General features: G+C 38.8%; 1 protein-coding gene across 1 annotated transcript in view; it reads right to left on the bottom strand.

The window, feature by feature from the left end:
* Positions 1-25685, bottom strand: part of LOC126481907 (integrin alpha-PS5-like) — a 553290-nt gene that overhangs the window by 112908 nt on the left and 414697 nt on the right. Inside the window, exon 15 of the mRNA XM_050105865.1 lies at positions 22762-22912. Within this exon, the coding sequence (XP_049961822.1) occupies positions 22762-22912 (151 nt within the window). The remainder of the gene's footprint in view (positions 1-22761; positions 22913-25685) is intronic.

Below are 25685 nucleotides of genomic sequence, written 5' to 3' on the forward strand. Positions count from 1 at the left end.
ATGTTTAAATAGGTAGACTCTGGCCAGCAGCAGGACACTGAGTATAAATTAATCAATGACAAACAATCTTTAAGAATGAATTTAAAATCATGAGCATTAGTTTAAAACATGCATTCATCCATTCACTAATCATTCTTCAAGGATTTTATCATGAATTTTCAGGAGTATGTAACTAGTCCAAATACACATTAGCAAAGAGACACAATTGTTAGAAACTGTATCCATTATTAACTGCTATTTGTAATTATTTCCTCCTCTCTACGTAATTCTGTAGCTCTCAATTCGTTCAAGCAATCAATCATTCATGATAGGAAACACAGTCATAGCTCAGTCACTAAAAATGATTCAGAAATTTTACTTGATAGAATGAAATCAGGCGATGATTCTTCTTCTCCGCATGCTCGTGCTTTGTGGCAGTCTGCTAATCTGTACAAATAAAATGCCTTGTAATTTTGGGAGCGTTGTATAATCAGCCGGGAAACCTCAGATCAAGCGGATATTTGGCTTTGATGAAGTTTAACCTTCCAAAGAAGTAATGGATCTCTTGGATTATTAAATGCAGGTTCGTATCCAGTCTTTCGGAAGTTCCCAAGTTCCCTTCTGATTAACAACCACGCAATATATCGATGAATATCATTAATTCTTTATATATATATATATATATATATATATATATATATATATATATATATACATATATATATATATATAGAGAGAGAGAGAGAGAGAGAGAGAGAGAGAGAGAGAGAGAGAGAGAGAGAGAGAGAGAGAGAGAGAGAGACAGAGAGAGAGAGAGAGAGAGAGAGAGGGAGGGAAACATTCAACATGGGAAAAATATATTTAAAAACAAAGATGATGTGACTTACCACTCGAAAGCGCTGGCAGGTCGATAGAAACACAAACAGACACATAGATACACACAAAATTCAAGCTTTCGCAACAAACTGTTGCCTCATCAGGAAAGAGGGAAGGAGAGGGAAAGACGAAAGGAAGTGGGTTTTAAGGGAGAGGGTAAGGAGTCATTCCAATCCCGGGAGCGGAAAGACTTACCTTAGGGGGAAAAAAGGACGGGTATACACTCGCACACACACATATCCATCCACACATATACAGACACAAGCAGACATATTTATTTGTGGAACTGCTGTAACTGACTATAATGAACAAGTTTTAAATCTAAAGAAAGTGTGGAAACATGAAAAATACCATGTCTGAAATGAAGGCAATAAAAAAACAGCTGAATGAAGTTTAACCACACAGTGTACTTACCTGAAAATCAAAACCTGGATCATACTACATAAACACAAATTCTTTCAATGAGCCCTGTTTTCATTAGGGAGCCAAAAGAAACAGATGATAGTAATATTTTTACTATGCAGCCGTCTTTCATTAGACTAGCATTTTCACTACAAAAATGTGTATTTGATTTAAACAACAATTAAAGACATTTTTCAAGCTTGCACATTTAATTGTTTTATGCATTATAGAGGGGACATTCATAATGACAGACACTCATATATGGATATGTTGTACTGGCAGTCTACATTGTGACAGGTAGAATGGGTGAGAGACAGGGGAGATGGGAGATGAGGGGAGTGCTGTATGGAAGAGCAAATAACACCGGGAGGGACAGGCAGCAAGGGAAAGGAATAGAAATGTGGCATCAGTGAGCTCACTGTCACTAAGGAAAGGGATCTTGCATATGATTAGATTAAATTAGATTAGATTAGATTAGATTAGTACTTGTTCCATAGATTATGAATACGACACTTCGTAATGATGTGGAACGTGTTTGAGTTAGTAAAAGGTGTCTATACAAGATATTACATTAGACAAAAATAAAATATTACATGACACTCAATATTTTATTTATTTATTTATTTATATTTTTACTATATCCAAAAATTCATCTAATGAGTAGAAGGAGTTGCCATTAAGAAATTCTTTTAATTTCCTTTTAAATGCTGTATGGCTATCTGTCAGACTTTTGATGCTATTAGGTAAGTGACCAAAGACTTTTGTGGCAGCATCATTTACCCCCTCCTGAGACAAAGTTAGATTTAACCTTGAGTAATGAATATCATCCTTTCTCCTAGTGTTGTAGCCATGTACACTGCTATTACTTTTGAATTCGCTTGGATTGTTAATAACAAATTTCATAAGTGAATATATATATTGTGAGGCTACAGTGAAGATTTCTAGCTCTTTAATTAAGTGTCTGCAGGATGATCTTGGATGAGCTCCAGCAATTATTCTAATTACACGCTTTTGTGCAATGAACACTCTTTTACTCAATCATGAGTTACCCCAGAATATGATGCCATACAAAAGCAGAGTATGAAAATAGGCATGGTAAGCTAATTTACTCAGATGTATATCGCCAAAATTTGCATTGACCCTAATAGCATAAGTAGCTGAACTCAAACATTTCAGCAGATCGTCAGTGTGTTTTTCCCAGTTCAAACCCTCATCAGTGCATACACCTAGAAATTTTGAATATTCTACCTTAGCTACCGATTTCTGATGGAAGTCTATATTTATTAATGGGGTCATTCCATTTACTGTGTGGAACTGTATATACTGTGTTTTGTTAAAGTTTAATGAGAGCCCATTTGCAGAGAACCACTTAATGATTTTCTGAAAAACATCATTTAAAATTTCACCAGTTAATTCTTGTCTGTCAGGTGTAATAGCTATACTTGTATCATCGGCAAAAAGTACAAGCTTTGCATCTTTGTGAATATAGAATGGCGAGTCATTAATGTATATTAAGAACAGCAGAGGACCCAAGACTGAACCTTGTGGCACCCCATTCTTGATTGTTCCCCAGTTTGAGAAATAACCAGATTTTTGTATATTGTGAACTGTTAATTTCAACCTTCTGCACTCTTCCAGTTAGGTATGATTTAAACCGTTTGAGCACTGTCCCATTCATACCACAGTACTTGAGCTTATCTAGAAGTATTCCATGACTTACACAATCAAAAGCCTTTGATAGATCACAAAAAGTCCCAACAGGTGACTTCCGGTTACTCAGAGCATTTAATATTTCACTAGTGAAAGTATATATAGCATTTTCCATTGAAAAACCCTTCTGGGAACCAATCTGACATTTTGTTAAAACTTAATTTTTACAAAGGTGTGAAGCTACTCTACAATACATTACTTTTTCAAGAATTTTGGATAAGGCAGTCAGAAGAGAGATTGGGTGGTAGTTGTTGACATCAGACGCATCCCCCTTTTTATGCAATGGTATATCAACTGCATACTTCAGTCTATCTGGGAATTTACCCTGCTTCAGAGAGCTATTACATATGTGGCTAAGATTCCCACTTATTTCTTGGGAACAAGCTTTTATTATCCTGCTGGAAATGCCATCAATCCCATGTGAGCTTTTATTCTTGAGATAGTTTATTATCTTCCTACTTTCAAATGGAGAGGTGGGTAGAATTTCAATTATATCAAATGGTAAGAGTAAGGCCTCTTCCATTAACTGCCTTGCTTCTTCTAATGAACATTTAGACCTTATTTTCTATATAACATTTAAAAAATGATTATTCAAAATGTTTTCAACTTCTGGCTTGTTGTTTATCAAGTTTCCATTTGCTTTGATGGTGATGCCATTATCCTGTACTCTTGGTTGTCCTGTCTCCCTTGTAATAATATTCCAAATTGTTTTGATTTTGTTATCAGAGGTATTAATCTCAGACATGATGCACATGCTTCTGGACTTTTTAATAACATTTCTTAATGTAGCTCAGTAGTTTTTATAATATTTGGCTGTTTCTCGGTCATTACTCTTTCTTGTTGTTAGATACAGTTCCCTTTTGTGGTTACAAGATATTTTTATTCCTTTAGTAAGCCAAGATTTTCTGCATAGTTTCCTGTAATTATATTTAATTACTTTCTTGGGGAAACAGTTTTCAAATTCTCTTACAAGTGTATCATGAAATAAGTTATATTTTAAATTAGCATCAGGTTCCTTCTACACCTCATTCCAGTCTAACTGCTGAAGATTTTCTCTGAAATTTCTAATTGTTGAGGCATTTATTGAACACACAACTTTGGAGGGTAGTTTTGAATTACTGAATGGAACTATGTCATATACTGTATCTAGCTGAGCATCATGATCAGAAAGCCCATTCTCAACAGGACAAGAATTTATGTTTTTAAACCTCTCTTGGTCTATAAAAGTGTTATCTATCAATGTGCTGCTGTTCTTTACTAACCGAGTAGGAAAATTAATGACAGATGTCAAATTGAAGGAACCGAGCAAGACTTCCAGGTCATTCTTCCTATTACACTCTTTCAGTGAATCAACATTGAAGTCCCCACAAATAATAATTTGCTTTCCCCTATCTGACAGATAGCACAACAAGGCATCCAAGTTTTCCAGGAATAAATGAAAGTTTCCTGAAGGGGACCTATATACTGTTACAATTATAAAAGAGCCCTCCTTCAGTTTAAGTTGACAGGCACATGCTTCTATATGTTGCTCTAGACAAAACTTTTTTGTATCTAAGCTTTCTACACAGTGATAACTATTGACATATGTGGCAACTCCTCCACCCACCTTATTCTCTCTACTCACACATGCAGCTAGTTTATAACCACTGATATTTACCTTTTCCATATCAGACACAATGTGATGCTCAGACAGGCATAGTATATCTACTACATTATCAGATTCAATGTCATCTAAACAAACCAGGAGCTCATCTACTTTATTCTTCAATCACGGAATATTTTGGTGAAAATGGTAACATTATTTTTTACTTCACTTCTGTGAGAATCTACTTTTTTTCTTTAATCCACCAATATTTTGGTTAAATATGGTAACATTATTATTTACTTTCCTGTTGTGAGAATTTTATGAGTTTTGATCCTCTTTAGCACCTGCCTGCCTGAACTTCTTATTGGACACTGATATTAGTCTAAAAAAGAGGTACATCCATGAGTACTAGTGTCTCCCCTTATGGATTTCGCTAACAACACTGCCAGTTTACCCTTCCCTTTCCTATTGAGATTTAGGCCATGCCTTGTGAAATCCCCCCTATCAATAGCCTCGACAGGAACCAATCCAATGTCTGACAGAGTGGCCGCCCTACACAACTGATCCAACTTCATATTTACCCTCCTGACGGAGCGGTTCAACTGGGGCTGATCATGCCGCAGGCACCAGCCCAACATTGGTATGGGTCGTTGCCAAGGCTATTTTCACCAGGTCACACTCAATTCTGTAGCCCTGATCCCTATCAATACTGTTTCCCACTTCCCCCACTACCATCACATGATCATGCTTTGTGAATCCCTTGCACAAGGAACCTATATCCTGTACCACCTGGCTAAGACTTGCGCTTGGCTTGAAAAAGTTTGTGACCTGGTACCTGATATATGATGAAGTGATGGAATTATCTTTGTGTGTTGGTAGGAGGGGGGAGGGGGGGGGGGATATTTGGGGACGATTGGAGTAGGAGAGTGCAGGAAGAGGCTAGCAGAGATGGAAGTCTGGAGGATTGTGGGACCAAAGAATGAATGAGTGTAAGGCTGATCAAGGAAGTTGTTATTGGAGGAGTGAGAGGAGGGCAGCATCATCCAGTTGGTGTAGGTTTTGAAGCATCCATTTAAGCCAAGTACATTGAGCTCAAAGAGCATTTTCTGTAACTCAGTGGTCAACTGTAACGTAGACCACAGTTTGGCAACGGTCATTCATTTCGATGGGTGACTTTTTTTGTGATCATGGCCACACAAAAGACCATGCAATAGTTACAACATGGTTGCTTTAATAGGTTACCCTGCCTCTGATAGAATATGCTATGCCTATGACAGGACTGGAGTAGAATGTGCTGGGTGAGGGCGTAGGACAGGTCTTGAAACTAGGTATTCAACAGTGGAGGAATATTACCCAAGTGGAAAGTTTTCTGGATAATGGATGGCATAAGAATGGGCCAGGATATTTTGTAAATTGGTTGAGTTGCAAACCACCATTTTAGAAGAAATGAGGACAACTGCAGCACAATTATAGGTAGTGGAAACCAAGGCAAAGAATCTGCATAAGTTGTTCCAGTGTGGTAAGATATTGGGTAATGTGAGTATGTGTTCCTATGTAGCTTGTTCACATGGGCAGTTGGAGGATTAGGGGTGTGCATGGATATGGCATGGGATATCAGTTTGTGTAATAAGTTTGGATGATAGTGCTTGTCCGTGAAGATCTCAGTAAGATCTTTGATACACTGCAGATGCTTCATGAATAAGTGTCCAAAGAACAAGGGAGATGCCTTTTAATGTGGAAGAAGCAGCAGCTGTCAATGTAAAGGTAATACTGATGGTTTGTGGGCTCGACATGAACAAGGTATTTATCAATCAGTTAGTGAATTGGAGGTCAGCATCCAGGTAGGTAACACAGTGGGTTGAGGAGAACACAAAAAGGAAGTATTTAGTTTTTCCTGTGTTTTCTTTACAGTATATATTGCTTAAATTTCTTGTGTGTTTTTGTATTTAATAGATTTATTCTCATGTTTTGTCAGGGGTTAGTAGTGCAGTAGTTGCTCTTTTGTTTGTTCTGAAAACTAGTGATCACTTGATTCAGCATAGTTAGCCACTTAGGCTGGCTATAACTGTCACCTGTGACACATCTCCATGGTAGTAAGTTAAGTATTTGGCTCCTCCTGTGATTTCTTGGTAGTATATACTACTTATATTCTGTGCAAGTTTTTTGTATTCAAGAGGTCTAATCTCATGTTTTGTAACGGTAAATCCAGGAAGTCTGTAGCTCAGTTGTCCTTTCTTCTGAACAGGTAGTGTTATGTCCTGCCTACTCATTGAAAATGGGGTGTAGACCACAATTCAAGCAAATCATATTAATGAATTTTTATTACAGTAAGATAAATGACAATACCTTACTTTGTGAATTTACAATGGTATGTCATAATCAGTTGGTGATAGTCAAATAAGAAGTCTCTTCAGTGTATACAACTACTAATACAAGTGAAACAATACAGTTCATAAGTCGCTGCTGTATTATTCATAGAATCTTCAACTGGGCACGTCCACTGGTTTTGTTCCCCAAACCTTCATGTCAAATTCACCTCTGTATTGACTTTATGTCTACAGTCAACCTCCAAACTGTGATTCATACTTATCCATTGCCATGCCCAAAGGATTCATGACAGATTAGGCACTGGTCGTTATTTTACAAAACTTGATTTGCGTGACGCATATCTTCAAATACCACTAGATGAAGAATCTCAAAAAAGTGTGTGTTATGAACATTCATTTAGGATTGTTTAAATATTTGTGCTTGCCTTTTGGCAGTGCTTCCACACCTGCCATTTTCCAACAGTATTTGGAAAAACTGACTACTCAAGTGTCAAACTGTTCAAACTATTTGGGCAATATTGCCTTAGCAGATCATACATCTGAAAAACACATTCCAAATTTGCGTGATTTGTTTTGTGTGTTATCTGATGCTGGACTAAAGTGTCAACTGGACAAATGTAACTTTTTTAAACCTGAATTACACACCTTGATCATGTCATAAGCAGTCCAGTTGTACCTTCTCTTCAATTACATTTGTTAGCCATACGAGATTTGCCAGTTCCTTGCAATGTCACAGAGTTGTAGTAGGTTTCAGGGAAAATGAACTATTATAGTTCCTACTGTACAAATCACAGCTCCATTGCATCACTTGTGTCACAGAAAATGTCCCCATTGCTTGGACAGCTAAGTGCCAAGAAGCTTTTCAAAAACTTAAAGGTACATTACTCAGTGATTGATACTTGGTTCACTTTGATCCTGAACAACCAGTTGGTGTTCCAAGATACACTTCTTCTTACAGAATCAGTGCAGAGCTTTCACAAGAATTGGTTATAAAGGCAGGCCTGTTGTTTTCATATCAAAAGTGTTGTCCAAAGCTCAGTGTAACTATTCACAAACAGAGAAAGAGGACTGGCTATTGTGCATGTTGTCACCAAATTCCATCACTACTTGTATGGCAGAAAATTCTACTTAGTAGTGGATCACAAGCCATTGTAGTCCTTGTTTCATCCGATGAAGCCTGTTCCTGTGTGATCTGCCCAAAAATTGCAATGATGGGCTTTCTTGTTGTCTCAGTACCAGTACGAGATTGTGTATCATCAGACGGCTAAACATGGTAATGTAGATGTGCTTTCATATCCTCCGATTGGCCCTGATACAGACCTTGATGCTTCTGCTGCATCTTGATGTCACATCGATGCTCAGGATTCTGAATTACTTCATTCCTTTCCTGCGAACTATAGGAAAATTACACAGACCAGGGAAGCTGATTCAGATTTGAACATTTTGCTACAATACATTTGCACATCTTGGCCTCACTCATTGCACAGCATAAAGTACTCTGTAGTGTGCTGATACTTTGCACATCGGCATAGCCTCACTATACAGCAAGGTGTGATTCTTGTTCAAAATGACATTAGACAGTCACATTTGTTCATCCCTAAAGCCTTGGAAAATAAAGTGTTGCTCTTACTTCACCAAGGACACTGGTGGACTGTTCATATGAAACAGTTTGCATGTCAACACTGTACGTGGCAGGGTATGAACATCACAGTGTCACACATGTGAAGAAAATCAGTCCATTCCACCACAAAAGTTCTCTGCTTGGCCTGATTCGCAATCACCTTGGCAATGTGTGCGCATAGATAAGTGGGCAGGAAACAACAGGTAGCTACACAGTTCATGAAGGTATCAGCATCTATTGCTGACAACTCAGGAGGTTAGCAAGTTGAGTGTCTAGGTATCTGTGAGCTTTTATATTTTACTTTTTCAGTTAGTCTTGCCAAGAAGGGTAGAAAATACATACTCTGTGAGCAATAGCAGGAGGAGCTGGCCAAGCAGGAGGAGCTGGCCTCAGTTCACAAACAGTTGAATGTGGTTTTGGCTATAATCAGCCATCTTCAGGCTGCTTGCTCTTTGTATAGTGGTGGTGGAGATTCTGGCATATTACATGGGACACCTCAGTTGTCACTTGTTTTGGTCATGGGCCCTGCTGTTGAGGCACCTTGTACTGAATGCAGTGGGTCTGCCCTCACTGCACTGTATGTGGCGGGATGCAAAGCATTCATGTCACTAGTGGCCGAGGGCCAATGTGGAGGCTGGGCACCTACTTTTCATGTGAGTAAACATGCGGTCAGTTCTTCAGCAGGGACTGAGCAGGCACATGCAAGGGCTTGCTGATAATCAGGAACTCCAACATTAGGTGTGTTTCGGAGCCCCTGAGGAAGATTTCATTCACTGCTGGAAAGAAAGCCAATGTGCACTCAGTATATCTTCTGGACAGCCTCACTCAGAATGTGGAGCTATCGAGCATGCAGGGTGCAATCATCTGCACATTGTGGCTCACACTGGCACCAATGATAACTGTCACATAGCCTCTGAGGCTATCCTCAATTCCTACAGGCAACTGGAGGAGTTGATGAAGACAGCTGCCCTCACACACAGGTTGCAAGCAGTGCTTGCAATTCACAACATTGTTCCCAGAGCCCATCAGGGCCCTTTGGTCTGAAACTGAGTGGAAGGTCTCAGCCAAAGGCTTTGTCAACTCTGTGATGAACTTTGCTGCAGATTTATAGACCTGTGTTATTGGGTGGGAAATTGTAAGACTTCCCTTGATAGGTCAAGGGTGCACTACATGAACAAAACAGCCACACAGGTAGAGGACTACTCGAGGAGTGCACAAGGGTTTATTTTAGGCTAAGCAGTAATTTAATTTTCAGACAGTGATAACAAACTACTTTCAGAGTAAAGACACTTTGACTGTCAAAATTTTATTAGTAAACTGACAAAGTCTTCATAACAAAGATACTGAATTTTCACTACCCTCCAGGAAAGTTCTCATGGTCAAATTATTATCTGGACCGATAACTGGCTAGACACCAAAGTAGGAAGCTCTGAGATATTTAATGAGTGATAGACCACTTACCAGAAAGGTAGATTAGACACATATATTTTGGGGGGGGGGGGGGGGGGGGGTTCATTGCAGTACACCAAAATATTGTTTCTATTGGAGTTGAAACTGAATGTGACAGTGAAGTTATCTAGCTGTGTATAACAGGTATAGGAGAGAGCAAGTTAACTTCTGGATGTTTTTTCTGGGCATTTGATTCCACTGTGACAGTTCTAGAAACATTCAAAGAATTTCTAATGATTGTAGGGTGTAGATATCCAGATCATGTGATGCTATTCCATTAAGTTTCAAGTGTGCAGAAATCTCCTTCTTCTTGTAATATTTCGGCTGTATAATGTTCAGCCATCTTCAGAGTGAGCCGCAAGTCTGCCGCTCCAGTGCTCGCTTCGTCCCTTTATACTCGTGTACCACGCGACTGCGCATGCGGCCACAGATGCAAATGCGCCAAAGACGTTGTTCGGCGGCAGAGACGTGCATAATGCGCGAGTTGTATCTATGACTCTGCAGTTGATCTGTGTTGGCATACCAATATATCATTGTGAGCTCCACTGTGATGATGTCTTTGTGAGTTTATTACAGCAAGTGCCAGATTCCATGATTCATCAAGATTGAAACCACTATCTCTATTAATTAAATTTGTTGTCAAGCGAATTTCAATCGCCTCCTTCACTATCGAGTCCCAAAAGGATGATGTAGTTGCCAAAATTTCGAAATTGTCATACAACATACTGTGACCATTATCAATACAGTGCCCTGCCACTGCTGACTTCTTAGGTTGTAAAAGTCGTGTGTAGCTCCAGTGTTCTGTACATCTTTCTTGGACAGTACGAGTTGTTTGTCCGATGTAAGAAAGGCCACATTCACCAGGTTGGATTAAAGGAGGACACCTAAGCAATTCAGAGGTGTGCTGCTGGATCTGTTATTGGAAGATTCAAACAACACATAAGTGTTACAGAGATTCTTCAGGAACTCAAATGGGTATTCCTGAAGGGGAGGCAATATTCTTATCAAGGAACATGATTGAGGAAATTCAGAGAACAGGCATTTGAAGCTGACTGCAGGATGAACCTACTGTCACCATCATATATTTCACATAAGGGTGATGAAGTTAATACATGAGAAATTAGGCCTCATATAGAGGCATATGGACAGTCATTTTTCTCTTACTCTATGTGCAAGTGGAACAGTAAGGGCAATGATTGGTACTGTTACAAGATATTTTTTGCTGTGCAGCATATAGCGACTTGTGGAATATCTACACTACTGGGCATTAAAATTGCTACACCAAGAAGAAATGCAGATGATAAATGGGTATTCATGGGACAAATATATTATACTAGAACCGACATGTGATTACATTTTCATGCAATTTGGGTGCATATATCCTGAGAAATCAGTACCCAGAATAACCACCTCTGGCCGTAATAATGGCCTTGACACGCCTGGGCATTGAGTCAAACAGAGCTCGGATGGCATGTACAGGTACAGCTGCCCATGCTGCTTCAATACAATACCACAGTTCATCAAGAGTAGTGACTGGCATATTGTGACGATCTAGTTGCTCGGCCACCATTGACCAGACGTTTTCAATTGGTGAGAGATGTGGCGAATGTGCTGGCCAGGACAGCAGTCGAACATTTTCTGTATCCAGAAAGGCCCATACAGGACCTGCAACATGTGGTCGTGCATTATCCTGCTGAAATTTAAGGTTTCACAGGGATCGAATGAAGGGTAGAGCCATTGGTCGTAACACATCTGAAATGTAAAGTCCACTGTTCAAAGCGTTGTCAATGCGAACAAGAGGTGACCGAGATGTGTAACCAATGGCACCCCATACCATCACACCGGGCAATACTCCAGTACGGTGATGATGAATACATGCTTCCAATGTTCATTCACCGTGATGTTGACAGACACAGATGTGACCATCATGATGCTGTAAACAGAACCTGGATTCATATGAAAAAATGACGTTTTGCCATTTGTGCACCCATGTTTGTTGTTGAGTACACCATTGCATGTGCTCCTGTCTGTGATGCAGCATCAAGGGTAACTGCAGCCATGGTCTCTGAGCTGATAGCCCATGCTGCTGCAAACATCGTCGAACTGTTTGTGCAGGTGGTTGTTGTCTTGCAAACATCCCCATCTGTTGACTCAGGGATCGAGACATGGCTGCACGATCCGTTACAGCCATGCGAATAAGATGCCTGTCATCTCAACTGCTAGTGATTTGAGGCCATTGGGATCCAGCACAATGTTCCGTATTACCCTCCTGAATCCACCAATTCCATATTCTGCTAACAGTCATTGGATCTCGACCAATGTGAGCAGCAATGTCGCAATATGATAAACTGCAATCACGATAGGCTACAATCTGACCTATATCAAAGTCGGAAACGTGATGGTATGCATTTCTCCTCCTTACTCCTGGCATCACAACAACATTTCACCAGGCAACGCCAGTCAACTGCTGTTTGTGTATGAGAAATCAGTTGAAACTTTCCTCATGTCAGCATGTTGTAGGTGTCGCCACAGGTGCCAACCTTGTGAGAATGTTCTGAAAAGCTAATCATTTGCATATCACAGCATCTTCTCCCTGTCAGTTAAATTTCGCATCTGTAGCACGTCATCTTTGTGGTGTAGCAATTTTAATGGCCAGTAGTGTATGTACATGTAGATGTAGATAGGAGAGAAGATTTTGAAACTGTGTGAGAATGAGGATAGAGGGATTTGGCCTGGAGTCCAGATCATGAAGGAGTCTTCAGTGGCCCTGAACCCACAAGGGGTTCCGTATCTTGACTGGCTAGGAACAGTTCCTCAAACTGACTCATAAACATGCTGGCACTTGTGTGTGCTATACAGATGCTAGAAGCTATTCTGTGGATCCGTTTTTGTATCTTCCTCAAAGTTAAAGGTAAGGATACAGTTCATCAGTTGTATAAAGATGGGTTTGTAATCTGTAAGACTTTGCCATTACAGTGGCAAGACCAAGGGCATGGGGCTGTTGGTAGATATGGAGGTGTCCCAAACACTGACTAGCAAGTGTCCAGGAAATTGGGATGGGAGGTTGACAGGTGATGAAAGAAGTGAATTGTGTCCTTAATACAGAAAGCTAGGCTGTGGGCAATGAATTGGAGGTGTTGACCAAAAGTAACAATGCCATATCTCCCCAATATCCTTTCCTCCAGGAGTGCTAGTTCCACAAGTTGCACAGGAGAACTTCTAAGAATTGTGGAATGCAGGAGATGAGTTACTGGCAGAAGTAACTCTCTGAGGGTGGATCATGAGCCATGCTTGGGTATCTCTGTGATAAAGCACTTGCCTGCAAAAGGCGAACATCCCATATTCAAGACCTAGTCTATCACAAAGTTTTAATATGCCAGGAATACTCAAACCAGCACACACTCTGCTGCAGAGTGAAAATTTGATATGGTAACTAAGATTTTCCATAAAAGCACAGTAAATGATGACAGACTCTAATTTTGTTTATTTATCAGTTTCTGGAGACAATGCTAGCCAAAACTACTTGGCTATTGAATATGTCAGGACATAGTTTACAAGAAGGTGATTAGAAAATTTATATATAAAAAGGAAACAATGTGAGAGATGTGCAACAAGCAAACCTTTCAACTTGGATTTGAATATTTGGGGTTTTCATTTAGTTTTTCAGTTGAGCTGGAAGCATACTGAAAAAACTTGAAGAATAGTATGCATGTTTCTGTATATTGCCAAACAAAGTGTTATCCAATTGCATATCGTTTTTCCATCTAGTGTCCACTGAATTAATTTTATAGTCTGTTCTGAATTCGCCAATACTGTCAAATATATGCACCAGATGACAGAGGTATATGACACCTGAATGATGACCTACACATATAAGTGAAATGACACCACAGATCAGTCTGGCCATCCTTTTCTGGCATAAGATTATTCTTGGTAAGTACATAAGAGTTACTCCAAAATGTAGCACTAATTGAGACAACAGAGTGCCCTAAATCAAAATAAACAAGTCTCTACATTTCAGTGTCTCTAGTTGAAGAGAACAGCATTCAGTTTCTGGACAAGACCTTGAATCCAAGGAAACTTTTCATCAACCACTAGCCATTACTTCACTAACCTTGACCACCATGTGACAGTAAAATTTTACTTTTACAAGAGGCACAGGTCAAAAACAGTATGCATTGCATTTTGGTGCACATAAATATTAATCTGTTCTCTGCAAGCCACATGCTAGTTTTACCAACTAATACCTTATTAGCAACATTACTTATATTATATTCCAAGTCTTCCATAATAACACTTGTGTCATCTGCAAAGAGAAATACTTTTGAGTTATATAGTTATATGCCCTGTTTTGTGCCAGATCATCAATATACATCAAGAAAAGCAACAGCTCAAAAACAGAACCATGTGCCCCCCCTCCCCCCCCCTGCCCCCCCTGCCCCCCCCCCCCCCCCCAAACACACACACACATATCTTACCCCGGTCAGAGTCAAACTTCTTCCCCATTTGCTGGCACTGGAGAACAACCTTCTGCTTAATGTTTCAATTACACAAAAATATTGCATGGTCTGCATAATCAAATGCTTTTATTAAATAAAAATAAAATCCTGCTGCCTTCAGTCCACCGTTTGGCCCTGCTAGTGTCTCATACACAAAAGAGTCAACTGCATTATTTGCAGATACTGTTTTGCTGAAGTCAAACTGCAAGTCCCAAAAAATTATGTTTACTGAGATGTGTCACCATTTTACTATTCATCACTTTCTCAGAAACTTAATAATCAGCAGTTAGCAAAATCACTGACCAGTAACTGTAGATATTATCTCTTGTTCTCTTTTCATAAAGCAGTTCCACTAATGATCATTTTAATCTACTAGCAAACTAAATACACCTGCAAAATATGTGACTGAGTACAACACTAACTGCTGCAAGAGACAACTGTTGAGAGGGAGGAAGTAGAGATAGTTCTGTGTCAGGACGCACATTCCCAGTTCACTACTTGCCTGTTTTCTTTGGAAGGATGGTGGTGAGTGTTGTCACCAGTATGGGCAATGAAAGAAGATCCAGAATTTAGTTATTTATTTCCATGAGTTATGGTGTGTCTTGACTCATTGTTGACATCAGCTGTTGATGCCTTTCAGTCCATTGCTCATTGCTCATGGCCACCAGCTGCTGTGGCAGTTTGCTGCCCATGATGGCGCTGGTGCTGGCTCAATTGGGAGGTGCTGTACCTCATCCCACTGACCAGCATATCTGTTGATACATGATGATGGTTGCTGTGTTGCCCTGTAGTATGACAATCTTGGCCTGCCATTCAGGTAGGCCCTGGTTGGTCTGTCAGAGAGCCAGATGTCGTGACCAGGGGCGATAGGAAAGACTCCCGTGTCCCACCATCTGTGACAGCGGCAGGCTGTGATGGTGAGCTCTGCAACTGGTGATTAGGGTGAAGTATCCTTCTATCCCAGAAACAACTATCATTTCTCAGCAACTTGCAACAAATCTACAATGGACTTGTGCCTGTTGTCACTTTACTGTTGTCAGGGAATGTATGTTATGTGTGCAGTTGATCCATGTTTGACTGACTGACTGCCTTACAAGCTAAAACTCTGAGGTATTTATGGAGCAAAGTAGTGGCTAATGTTAACCTAACATCACTTGCCATGGCTGCATTGGTTGCTACAGAGAAGGTATCAACTGTTCTCACTCTCTAACATGGCTGCTTATTGACTTTGTTATAATATAGGACTGGTGTGTAAAAGCTCTTGGTATGTGTCATTGCATCTTCAGGAGATTTTTAATTTTTCTATCAACATTTTTTGTTCTGACATACGTACTATGGTTCACAGGGTCCTCATCATCTCAGACCATGAAAGTTTGGTGGTTGAGTTAGTCCAGCTTGAAGTGTCCTTTTCTCAGAATGGTCATTGTGAAAGACAGGTCAGGCATGTGTTGTGTTATCAACCAATTCCTTTTAGTTTTGGCATGTCATATATCCTAACGGCTGGAAGTGCATGCCAGAATCCCCATGTTGTCATATTCCTTAGCAGAACTGACACCAGTACAATGGGATGCTGATAATGTCAGCATTAAGCACATATAAGCTCCAAAACCACACACACACACCACATGCAAACCCAAATAATACTCTATGGATCCTAAAAGGGCCTTAATTTTATATTATGGTCAGAAAATGCATTTCACATTATAGTTCATTACAGTATGACCAATCCTGTTGGAAGTGATTTAGGGAAAAGCAAAATTACCTGAATAACTAGATTCAAGGACTGTGGAGTCCGGTTAGCTACATAGTAAGTAGCACTATCATTGTAAACCCACATGACCAGCAGTAATGTACTGTAAGCAGGATTAAGTGTTTAAAGATGTAGGTAGCTATTTTCTTTGAAAATTACTAATGTAATTAAGAAATATTAAGCTACGAATAAGATAAAGCTTCTAAGATTTGCTTAACTTTTGTTCATGCATGTTTTAACTTGCTCCACATCACTGAAGGTTTTCCTCCTTGGAACATAATAAATGGATGAATGAAAGTACAATAAATATGTGTATTTCAGTCATTCATTCATACATTCATTGTGTTTCTTAGAAACCAGCAAGAACTACATTAACAAGGGACAAGCAAATTATAGGAACCTGAACTTTATGCTGCATTAACAATAAACTATGATTAAACAGCTTAACAACATTATGCCAGCTAAAGGAACCCTACATTTGTGGCTGGCATTGACTGTGTGGATCACCTGATAATAAGGAATTGTTTACAAAGGTTAATAGAACCTTTAACAATATTGTGTAACATCTCATTGCAGTCATAAACTCTTCCAAAAGTGCTAAACAAAAAAATCATATACACTAGCCAAAAGCATATGCAGTCAAAAACAAGAAAAGGGAGATCATGTATGAAATTACGGGCTGATTACTTTGATCTCCAGTTTGTCAAAGGTCTTAGATTGTGTTATACATTATTTGTTAGTAGGATTAATCATAAAGAATGATGTACCATCACTATATTATTGCTCCAGAAGCAACAAAGTAACAGAAGCTATATATATGATTGTATTTACAATGTTCTAAAACTTATGAAAGATGAAAAGAATGTAATAGGAATATTCCTAGCTTCACAGTAGTGTTTGACATGGTTGATCCCACTGTTCTCCTATAACATAAGGGAATTATCAAATGAATGGATTTGGACATTTCTAAAGCAGTCATAGATTTACATATAGTTACACTAGGTTAGTCTCTGAGTGCTTATCAAATGATTCATCAGTTCTCTGCCATGTTACACAATGTTCTGTACTGTACTGTAAAAGTATCTGAAAGACAAGTGAGGACATATCTATATGGCATGACAATATTTTGATAACATTTGACAATAATTTACACTTCAATCCACAACTTAAAAATTAAATGCAGATACATAATAAGTTGTATAATTGCATACAAAAAGTTAAACAATGGAAAATCCAAGATGGAATGTAACAATATGAGAGAAGGAAAGTTGCTACTCACATATAGTGTAAACACTGAGTTGCGATAGACACAATAAAAAGATTCACACACTCGTAACTTTCAGTCATTAAGGCCTTTGTCGGCAGTAGACACACATACACTCACGCACACACACACTCATGCAAGTGCAACTTGCACACACATCTGCAGTCTCAGAGAGCAGTGTAGTTTCAGCTCTCTGGTCCTTCACACAAGGGGTAGGTGCTAAGTTCTTCATCTGTTGTATCAGTTTCACTGGAATCCATTCAAATTACATTTGCCATGTCAGTTTCCAAATCCCTGTTTTCGTCATGTGCTGTATATTCATCTACACACTTCACAGCAATAAACATTGATTATTATATTTTCTATTGCTTTCCACTAGCCCATCTATGTATCTATATTTGTTTTCAATTCCTTTTACATGTTTGCAAGCTTTTCATCAATCATGATGGGTAATCTTAGATAAAGAATCTATGGTTATTTTTTTAGGAATAAACATTTTTTTCTTCACTCATTATAACACAGTTTTTAAAAACTCATTTCTTGTTAAGCTAAATTCAAAACTAATATTGTTTTGAATGAGACAATCAGTTTTATATTTTAACTGCAATAGTGGGTGCTTTATTTGTGTGTTAGGATGTTAGGAATCAGTTTCACTTCTAATGTTATTGATATTATCCTGTTCATATAATTGTGATAATCTTATGATTTAGATTTTGAATCCCATTGCTCCTTAGTGTGGACAATAGCTCTTTGACCTGTTCTGTCATTATTCGTTAAACTTGGAATTTATTCATGTTGCCAACACTTTTTTATGGTATAATGTAGGTGCATCCACATTCTCTACATGAATACCCTGGTTTATTTGGCTGATTTCATTGTTTCTGATTGCTCTCAAGTATTCTGCATGCTTTGCAACAATGTTGAAATGTTCTGTTAGGATGGTTCTCTTATATTTAAATCTTTTGAAAAGATATCCCATCTCTTTCAAAATTTTCTGAAATGTTTCACCTCATTTTTTTGAAAATATAAATAAGCATCTTTCTCAACACTAGGAGTTCATCCTTCTGCTCACAATGCTTCTTTGGATACGGTAAGTGCTTTAGTGCTTTATCAAAGTCACTTAGGGAAACTACTTTCCTGGAATGCCTTAATTTTTTAGGACTTTAAATTTTTTCCTTGGTTACTTCTATTTCCTTACAGTTTTTCAAAATGTGTGTTACTATTCTTTCTGACTTTCCTATGATTTCTTTCATTCAGAAGATAGTTTTCTGTAGAGGTAACATTACCCTATTCTGCTTTTTCTCTCCCCAGTAAAATTGAATATAAGCTCTTTTTCACCTCCACTTCCATGACATCTTCTTCAGTTTTCCACTCTCATGGATATTCAAGATTATGGATGACTTGCCTGAACTACTGAAAATATTTCATGAGGACATGCAGGGCTACTTGTCAGAATATGCACAATTGCCCTGAATGCAGTGACATTGTGATGGGTTTTCCTTACATTGTAACGGGTTTCCCTTAGTCACTACCATACTTGTTTACTGTAATGTCACAGCATGTTTCTGATAAGGACCATAGGAGGAGAAGTGCTATAATACTGTGACCGGGTGGTACTACACAAGATCCAATGGGCAGGTGGCTAGTAAATAAATAGTAAATTAGAGGGAATACTATTTTCAAAGAAATCACTACTCTTTTACTTATACTAAACAGCTGCTGTTTATCTTCTGTTATTGGCTTGGTATTTACTTGATTACAGTGGTATTTTTAAATAAAAATAGTTAGCTACATTTGTAACAGAAAAGGATGGTCTATAATGGACTATTATTGGCAATGAGGCTTTACAATGTATACTGTTACTTGTTATGCAGATTAAAGGAATTTTCATTCTTGAATATAGGTTAACAGATAATTTGTGGAAGTAATGGTCAATAAGCTATCTTTTAAACTTTCTTTTGAATTTACTTTGAGTCTTGATATCACTTTTTTGTCAGGTGGGAACTTTTTGCATCCATTTGCACAAGAGTATGTAGCTCTACTCTGAACCTTAGATTAAGAAGCTTAGTCTATATGAGGTTCAGTTTTATGTCTTATATCATGACTATGTAAATCATATTGTAGCTGAAACTTGATTTGTATTATAAGCAACAAAGTTCTTTAATGATCAAATGAAGTGGAAGTGAATGAAACAACTCCATGATCCTCAAGTGACCTCTGCAGGGTGTGTGATTACCTACTTCACATAATGTTCTTAGTGCTCACTTCTGCTACTCAAGTACATTATTTACTTCAGGTACATTATCTTATAAGGATAAATTGTAACTACTCATTAAATATAATAAGAACAGAGTAGCAGCACATCACAAATGAAAAGCTGACAGACAGCTGAGCCTTTGAACAATTCTTTCTTCAGAAAGCTGATTGAAAAACCCACTGTTCTCATCTGGCTCTACAGACTGACTGGTCTGATTGAAAAACTCACTGTTCTCATCTGGCTCTATAAACTGACTGGGGTGAGTATCTTGATGAAAAATAGTGGAACAGAAAAACCTGAATGACCAGATGGCAGTTCGAAACATGTTTCAATCGTAGCTTTTAGTTGGTTCCACACAGATTACGACAATGCCTCATTTTTAATATCTGTAACCAATTCATTGCCAAAAATCTTTTTTCACATAGTTCAGAAAGGAAAGGATATAGTGAACTGCAGGTCTTCCTGAAGTTACAAACCAACATTACCTAGTGCATGTCATCAAGAAACTAATATCCTGCACCTCTTTCTCCTACATACAGCCAACACTCCTCACACACTAGCTGATCATACAAAAGGGAGTGCATCGTTCATCATATAATTCTATCCAGGACTGGAGTAACTAAACAACATTCTCCAGTTCTTGTCATGCCCTGAAATGAGGACTATTTGCCCACATTTCCCACTGTGTTTTTCTGCCATGCACCAATCTATGTCATCACAACATGAGGTGGTGCAGTAAAAGACAATGGTCTTTCATATGGGAGGGAAATATTAAAACAAATGAGCCCTCAATCACAATTTTTAGTCTTATTAACCAGGTTTCAACACTTCTAAGAGTGACTTCATCAGAATTTGAATGTTTAAAGTGGCCTATAACATAATTACAAATTTATGGGAAAAGAAATTTTTTACATAAAATTGTAAGTACTGACTAACAACACAAGACAGAGACAGTACTTACATGTCATGCATAAAATAAATGACAGGCCAGAAGGGCTTTAGTCACAAAATTTCTTAAAAAGAATGCATGAAGGTAAGCCACTATGGGCTGCTCATACCTGTACAGCCACAGGTTACAAAGGACTCCATGGGGAATATGGGAGAGTGGTGGCTGAACTCTCCATCCAGCCATCCAGATTTAGAATTGCTGTAATTTCCACAGGTTACTTAAGGAAAATGCCACTATTATTCCTTTGAAAAGGACACACTGATTTTTTCCCTCCATTCCAATGAGTTAAGTGTAAAATACATTGATGTGCTAACTTGTTCATAGTTTCATCCTTAAGAAAGTGAAGACTAGATGAAAATTGTGGGAAAATTATTTATTATATATTCGTGGAGGCACGTCATAGGTAAAATACCCTACAAGTATGTGAACAACAACTATATTATGTAAATATGGAAGGAAAATCCTTGATGGAATCTAAATAATGTAAGCACTGATGGTAGTAGCTCACCAAGTTGTTAAAACACGGAATCATATACAAGGTGTATCATAATTAATGGCATAAACACATTCAGTTGAATGTACATGATACTAGAAACAAAAAGGTCTCAATAAACATAGGTTCAAAAATGCATAATTTAATGAGCTACGAGCAATTTTTCATCTTCGATACTGTGAAACAAATCTCTTTTACTGCAAGTTTTTTGATTTCCACATTTTGGGAACTGGTAGTATGGACCAAAACAAGAAAAAAAGTCCAGTAAACATGTGCTCCAAAATGCATTCCTTAAGAACAGTGAGCACTTGTTCATCTTTCCTACTTTAAAACACAACTCTTCTAATGATCAAGTGCTCATAACTCTTAAGGTATGCGTTTTAGAGCACATGTTTGCTGGACATTTTTTTCTTATTTTGGTCCATACTACCACTTCCAAAAATATGGAAAGCAAAGAACTTGCAGTAGAAGAGATTTGTTTCACAGTATCGAAGATGAGAAATTGCTCGTAGCTATTGAGACATGCATTTTTGACCCAATGTTTACTGAGACATTTCTCCTTCTAGTATCATGTAATTTCAACTGTGTGCATTTAAGCTATTAATTATGATATCCCCTGTATAGGCACAAAAATGCAGCTGAGGAATATGCTAGGTTTTAGATCAATCCTTCTTTCAGAGCTACAGACACCCATATACACATATATACACATGATAGTCAACACTGACCTGGATGACTACATTGTGCTAGCACTGCAGCTCAGATGGTGTGAGAGCCTCAGTAGAGTAGCCAAACTATGTGCAAGACCTGATTTGACTGGCCAATGGCTGAACACAATGTGCTGAATTTCAATGAGTGATTCACAACCTGTGCCGTCCAAATCCTTCCCCACAGGACTAGAGTCTCTGAATTGCATTGATGGGGCTTGTTCTTATAACACAATCTTCAATCACACCCTCTTTTCCATGGCCTCCATATTCTTCTGTTATACCCCCCTCTTCCAGTGTTCTCTTTTCCTCTCACAATTCCCTCCTCCACATCATTGTGTGTTAAGCACATCTCCTCCTGCCAATGTCCAGAGTGAGCTCTCCTGTGCCACACTTCTGCACCATGCAGCTGCTGCCTCTCTCTCCCAGTCACCAGCCTCCCCTCTTCAACACTCCATTCCATACCCACTTTCTTTCATTGCTCACTTGCTCCATTCTCCACACCCCTAACCCCAACTGAAACACAGTGCCTGCACAATGTAGTCAAATGGTTCATTGTAACTGTTCAGATGTAAGTGTCTGTATGGTTTCTCTACAGCTCTGAAGCAGAAATTGCCTGAAAGCCAGCAAAGTTCTCAGTCCAGTTGATGTACATATCGATGACTCAGTTCCTGAACTAATTGAAGAGTTGCTAACGTTAATTCTTAAGCTATTTAAGAACATACCTACATATAAATTGTTATAAATTCATTGTTAATTGAAAGAAAAGGAACTGCAACAACTTTTGCAACTGACATCATTCCAAGGTTCATGACCATTGCAAGTTACTGGAACAGGGACTTCACTTGAATGTAATTTATTGTTTATCAGCATTAACAGAAGACTTGTGTTACCTGGGATTCTTAACAGAGCATGCCATCTGCAAGCATGCATCACACTTTTCATCTTTTCCACAGGCATTAACAAATTTAACTATTTTTGTATCTTTCAGCTGAGACTGAGAATCATCCACCACTGTACAGTTCTTGCAGAAAGCATCTTCCCCTTTGAAAACAAGATTAAAATTAGGTTTTTCACTAAATCATAACATTTAAGAACGATTGTAGTTCATTTAATAACAGTTTTACTAATTTGAGTATGGTTTCTGGCTTCCATAACTTACAACAGTTTCATTTAAGAATAACATAGGACTATCAAATAACGGTCATGTGAAAATAAAGGAATTTATGACTGAAGCAGTATTTTCAACCTCTGCTATAATGCTCGGTTGCAGATGTTCTGCTGATAGTATTGCTTGTATTAAATAATAATTGCAGCAAGTGATATTTTAGGGAGCAATGAAGAATTGGTGTTGGTGGACGACATAGAGTAGTATAGAATGTAGATATGTCAGAAGTCCCTACATGTAGGATTACATAAAACAGTATTACTTTCTCAAGCATATTTAAATTCCTATACGTACTTTGTATTCTAGTTTCATTAAGCCATAATTTGTGAATTACCATTACTTAATGTTACTCTGGCTTAATAAGACAATTGCATCATAGCACATTTAAAATCAGAATAGCATAATGATAATGGAAATTCCTGGATGGAAGAATATGCAAAATCAGGGAAAGGCAACCTTACCGTTAGCAGACCAATGCATGACACACAGAAACACATAACAGAAAACACTATTCACGCTAATTTGATTTTTTGTTCTTTTTCTGGTAAAAGCATACACACATGCATGTAAGTATGCATGCACACACACACACACACACACACACACACACACACACACACACACACACATGCATTCTTGCAGGCAAGGGAAGACTGATTGTTAATGAGCATAGTCACCTAGGTAGATGGAGGAGTGGAAGGAGTAGGGAAGGATGCATGAGGCAAGGAGGGGTAGAGGGATAGTGTGAGGTAGATCTTTTGACAGATGACTCACTGGCTTCACAAGATAAAAGGAGTTCATAGGATAGAGAACATCAGAGATAACTAAAGAGAGGGGAGTAAAGGAAAGAAAAATGGAGGTGAAGACGGAGATGGGGTGGAAAAAGAGAAAGAGAGATTAGTCCAAAAGGGGGGAAGAGGGGAGAAAGGGAAGAATGCCCACACTGAGTGAGGTGGCACAGTGGTTGCATTCTGCGCTTGCATTCAGGAGATGATGGTTCAAACTTTGGTCTTACCACCATGATTTAGATTTTTTCTGATTACTTTACATCATTTCAGACAAATGCCAGGATGGTTCCTTTGTAAAAGCTTAGCCAATTTCTTTCAAAAGCCTTCCAAAATCTGACCTTGGGCTCCATCTCTAATTACCTTTTGTCAATGGGACATCAAACACTAATCTCGTCCTCTTCCAAAGAATGCCCACATAGGGGCAGGAAGAGTTATGGAAGAAGGCAGTACATGATCAGGACAGAGAAGGATTGATATGGACCAAAAGAGAAGGAAAAGGTAAGGTCAGGCAGTACGGAAAATATCAGCAGAAGTTTAGGCTATGGGAATTGTGATAGGGCAAGATATGCTGGAGAGACAGTTCCTACCTGCATAGTTCAGAGAAACTTGTGGTGGAAGGGAGTATCCAAATGGAATTTGTAGTGAAGCAGCTGTTGAAGTCATTTATGTTGTGGTGCGCAGCTCATTCAGCAATTGGATGGTCAGGTTTGCAATTTGCCACAGTGTGTCATTGGCCATTCAAATGCATAGGCAGCTGATTGCTTGTCATTCCCACATAGAATGCTTTGCAGACAGAGACATATGTCTCCCTGTGTCTGTATGTGTGAGGATAGATATGTGTGTGTGTGCACGAGTGTATACCTGTCTTTTTTTTTCCTCTAAGGTAAGTCTTTCCGCTCCCGGGATTGGAATGACTCCTTACTCTCTCTCTTAAAACTCACATCCTTTCGTCTTTCCCTCTCCTTCTCTCTTTCCTGTGAAGCAACCTTGGGTTGCAAGAAAAATATATCTAAAAACAAAGATGATGTAACTTACCAAACAAAAGTGTTGGTATGTTGATAGACACACAAACAAACACAAACATACACACAAATTCAAGCTTTCGCAACCCATGGTTGCTTCATCAGGATAGAGGGAAGGAGAGAGAAAGACGAAAGGATGGGGGTTTTAAGGAAGAGGGTAAGAAGTCATTCCAATCCCGTGAGTGGAAAGACTTACCTTAGGGGGAAAAAAGGACAGGTATACACTCGCACACACACACATATCCATCCGCACATTTACAGAAACAGGCAGACATTTGTAAAGGCAAAGAGTTTGGGCAGAGATGTCAGTCAAGGCAAAAGTACAGAGGCAAAGATGTTGTTGAATGACAGGTGAGGTATGAGTGGCGGCAACTTGAAATTAGCGGAGGCTGAGGCCTGGTGGGTAACGGGAAGAGAGGATATACTGAAGGGCAAGTTCCCATCTCTGGAGTTCTGACAGGTTGGTGTTAGTGGGAAGTATCCAGAAGGGCAAGTTCCCATCTCCGGAGTTCTGACAAAGATGCTGTGACTTAACGAACAGGAAAGTGCTGGTAGATAGACACAATAAAAAACACACAAGCACACTTTTTTGAAACTCTTTGCCTTTACAAATGTCTGCTTGTGTCTGTGTATGTGCGGATGGATATGTGTGTGTGTGCTAGTGTATACCTGTCCTTTTTTCTCCCTAAGGTAAGTCTTTCCGCTCCCGGGATTGGAATGACTCCTTAAGGTATAGATGCTGATCCAAGGGGAAAAGGAAAGTATCATGACAGAAGTCACACATTTTGTAGGAATTATTCTGGAAAGTTTGAATTCTATATTTCATTAAGCATTATTAT

The sequence above is a fragment of the Schistocerca serialis genome, chromosome 5 (genome assembly GCF_023864345.2).
Source record: "Schistocerca serialis cubense isolate TAMUIC-IGC-003099 chromosome 5, iqSchSeri2.2, whole genome shotgun sequence".
NCBI classification, from domain to species: domain Eukaryota; kingdom Metazoa; phylum Arthropoda; class Insecta; order Orthoptera; family Acrididae; genus Schistocerca; species Schistocerca serialis.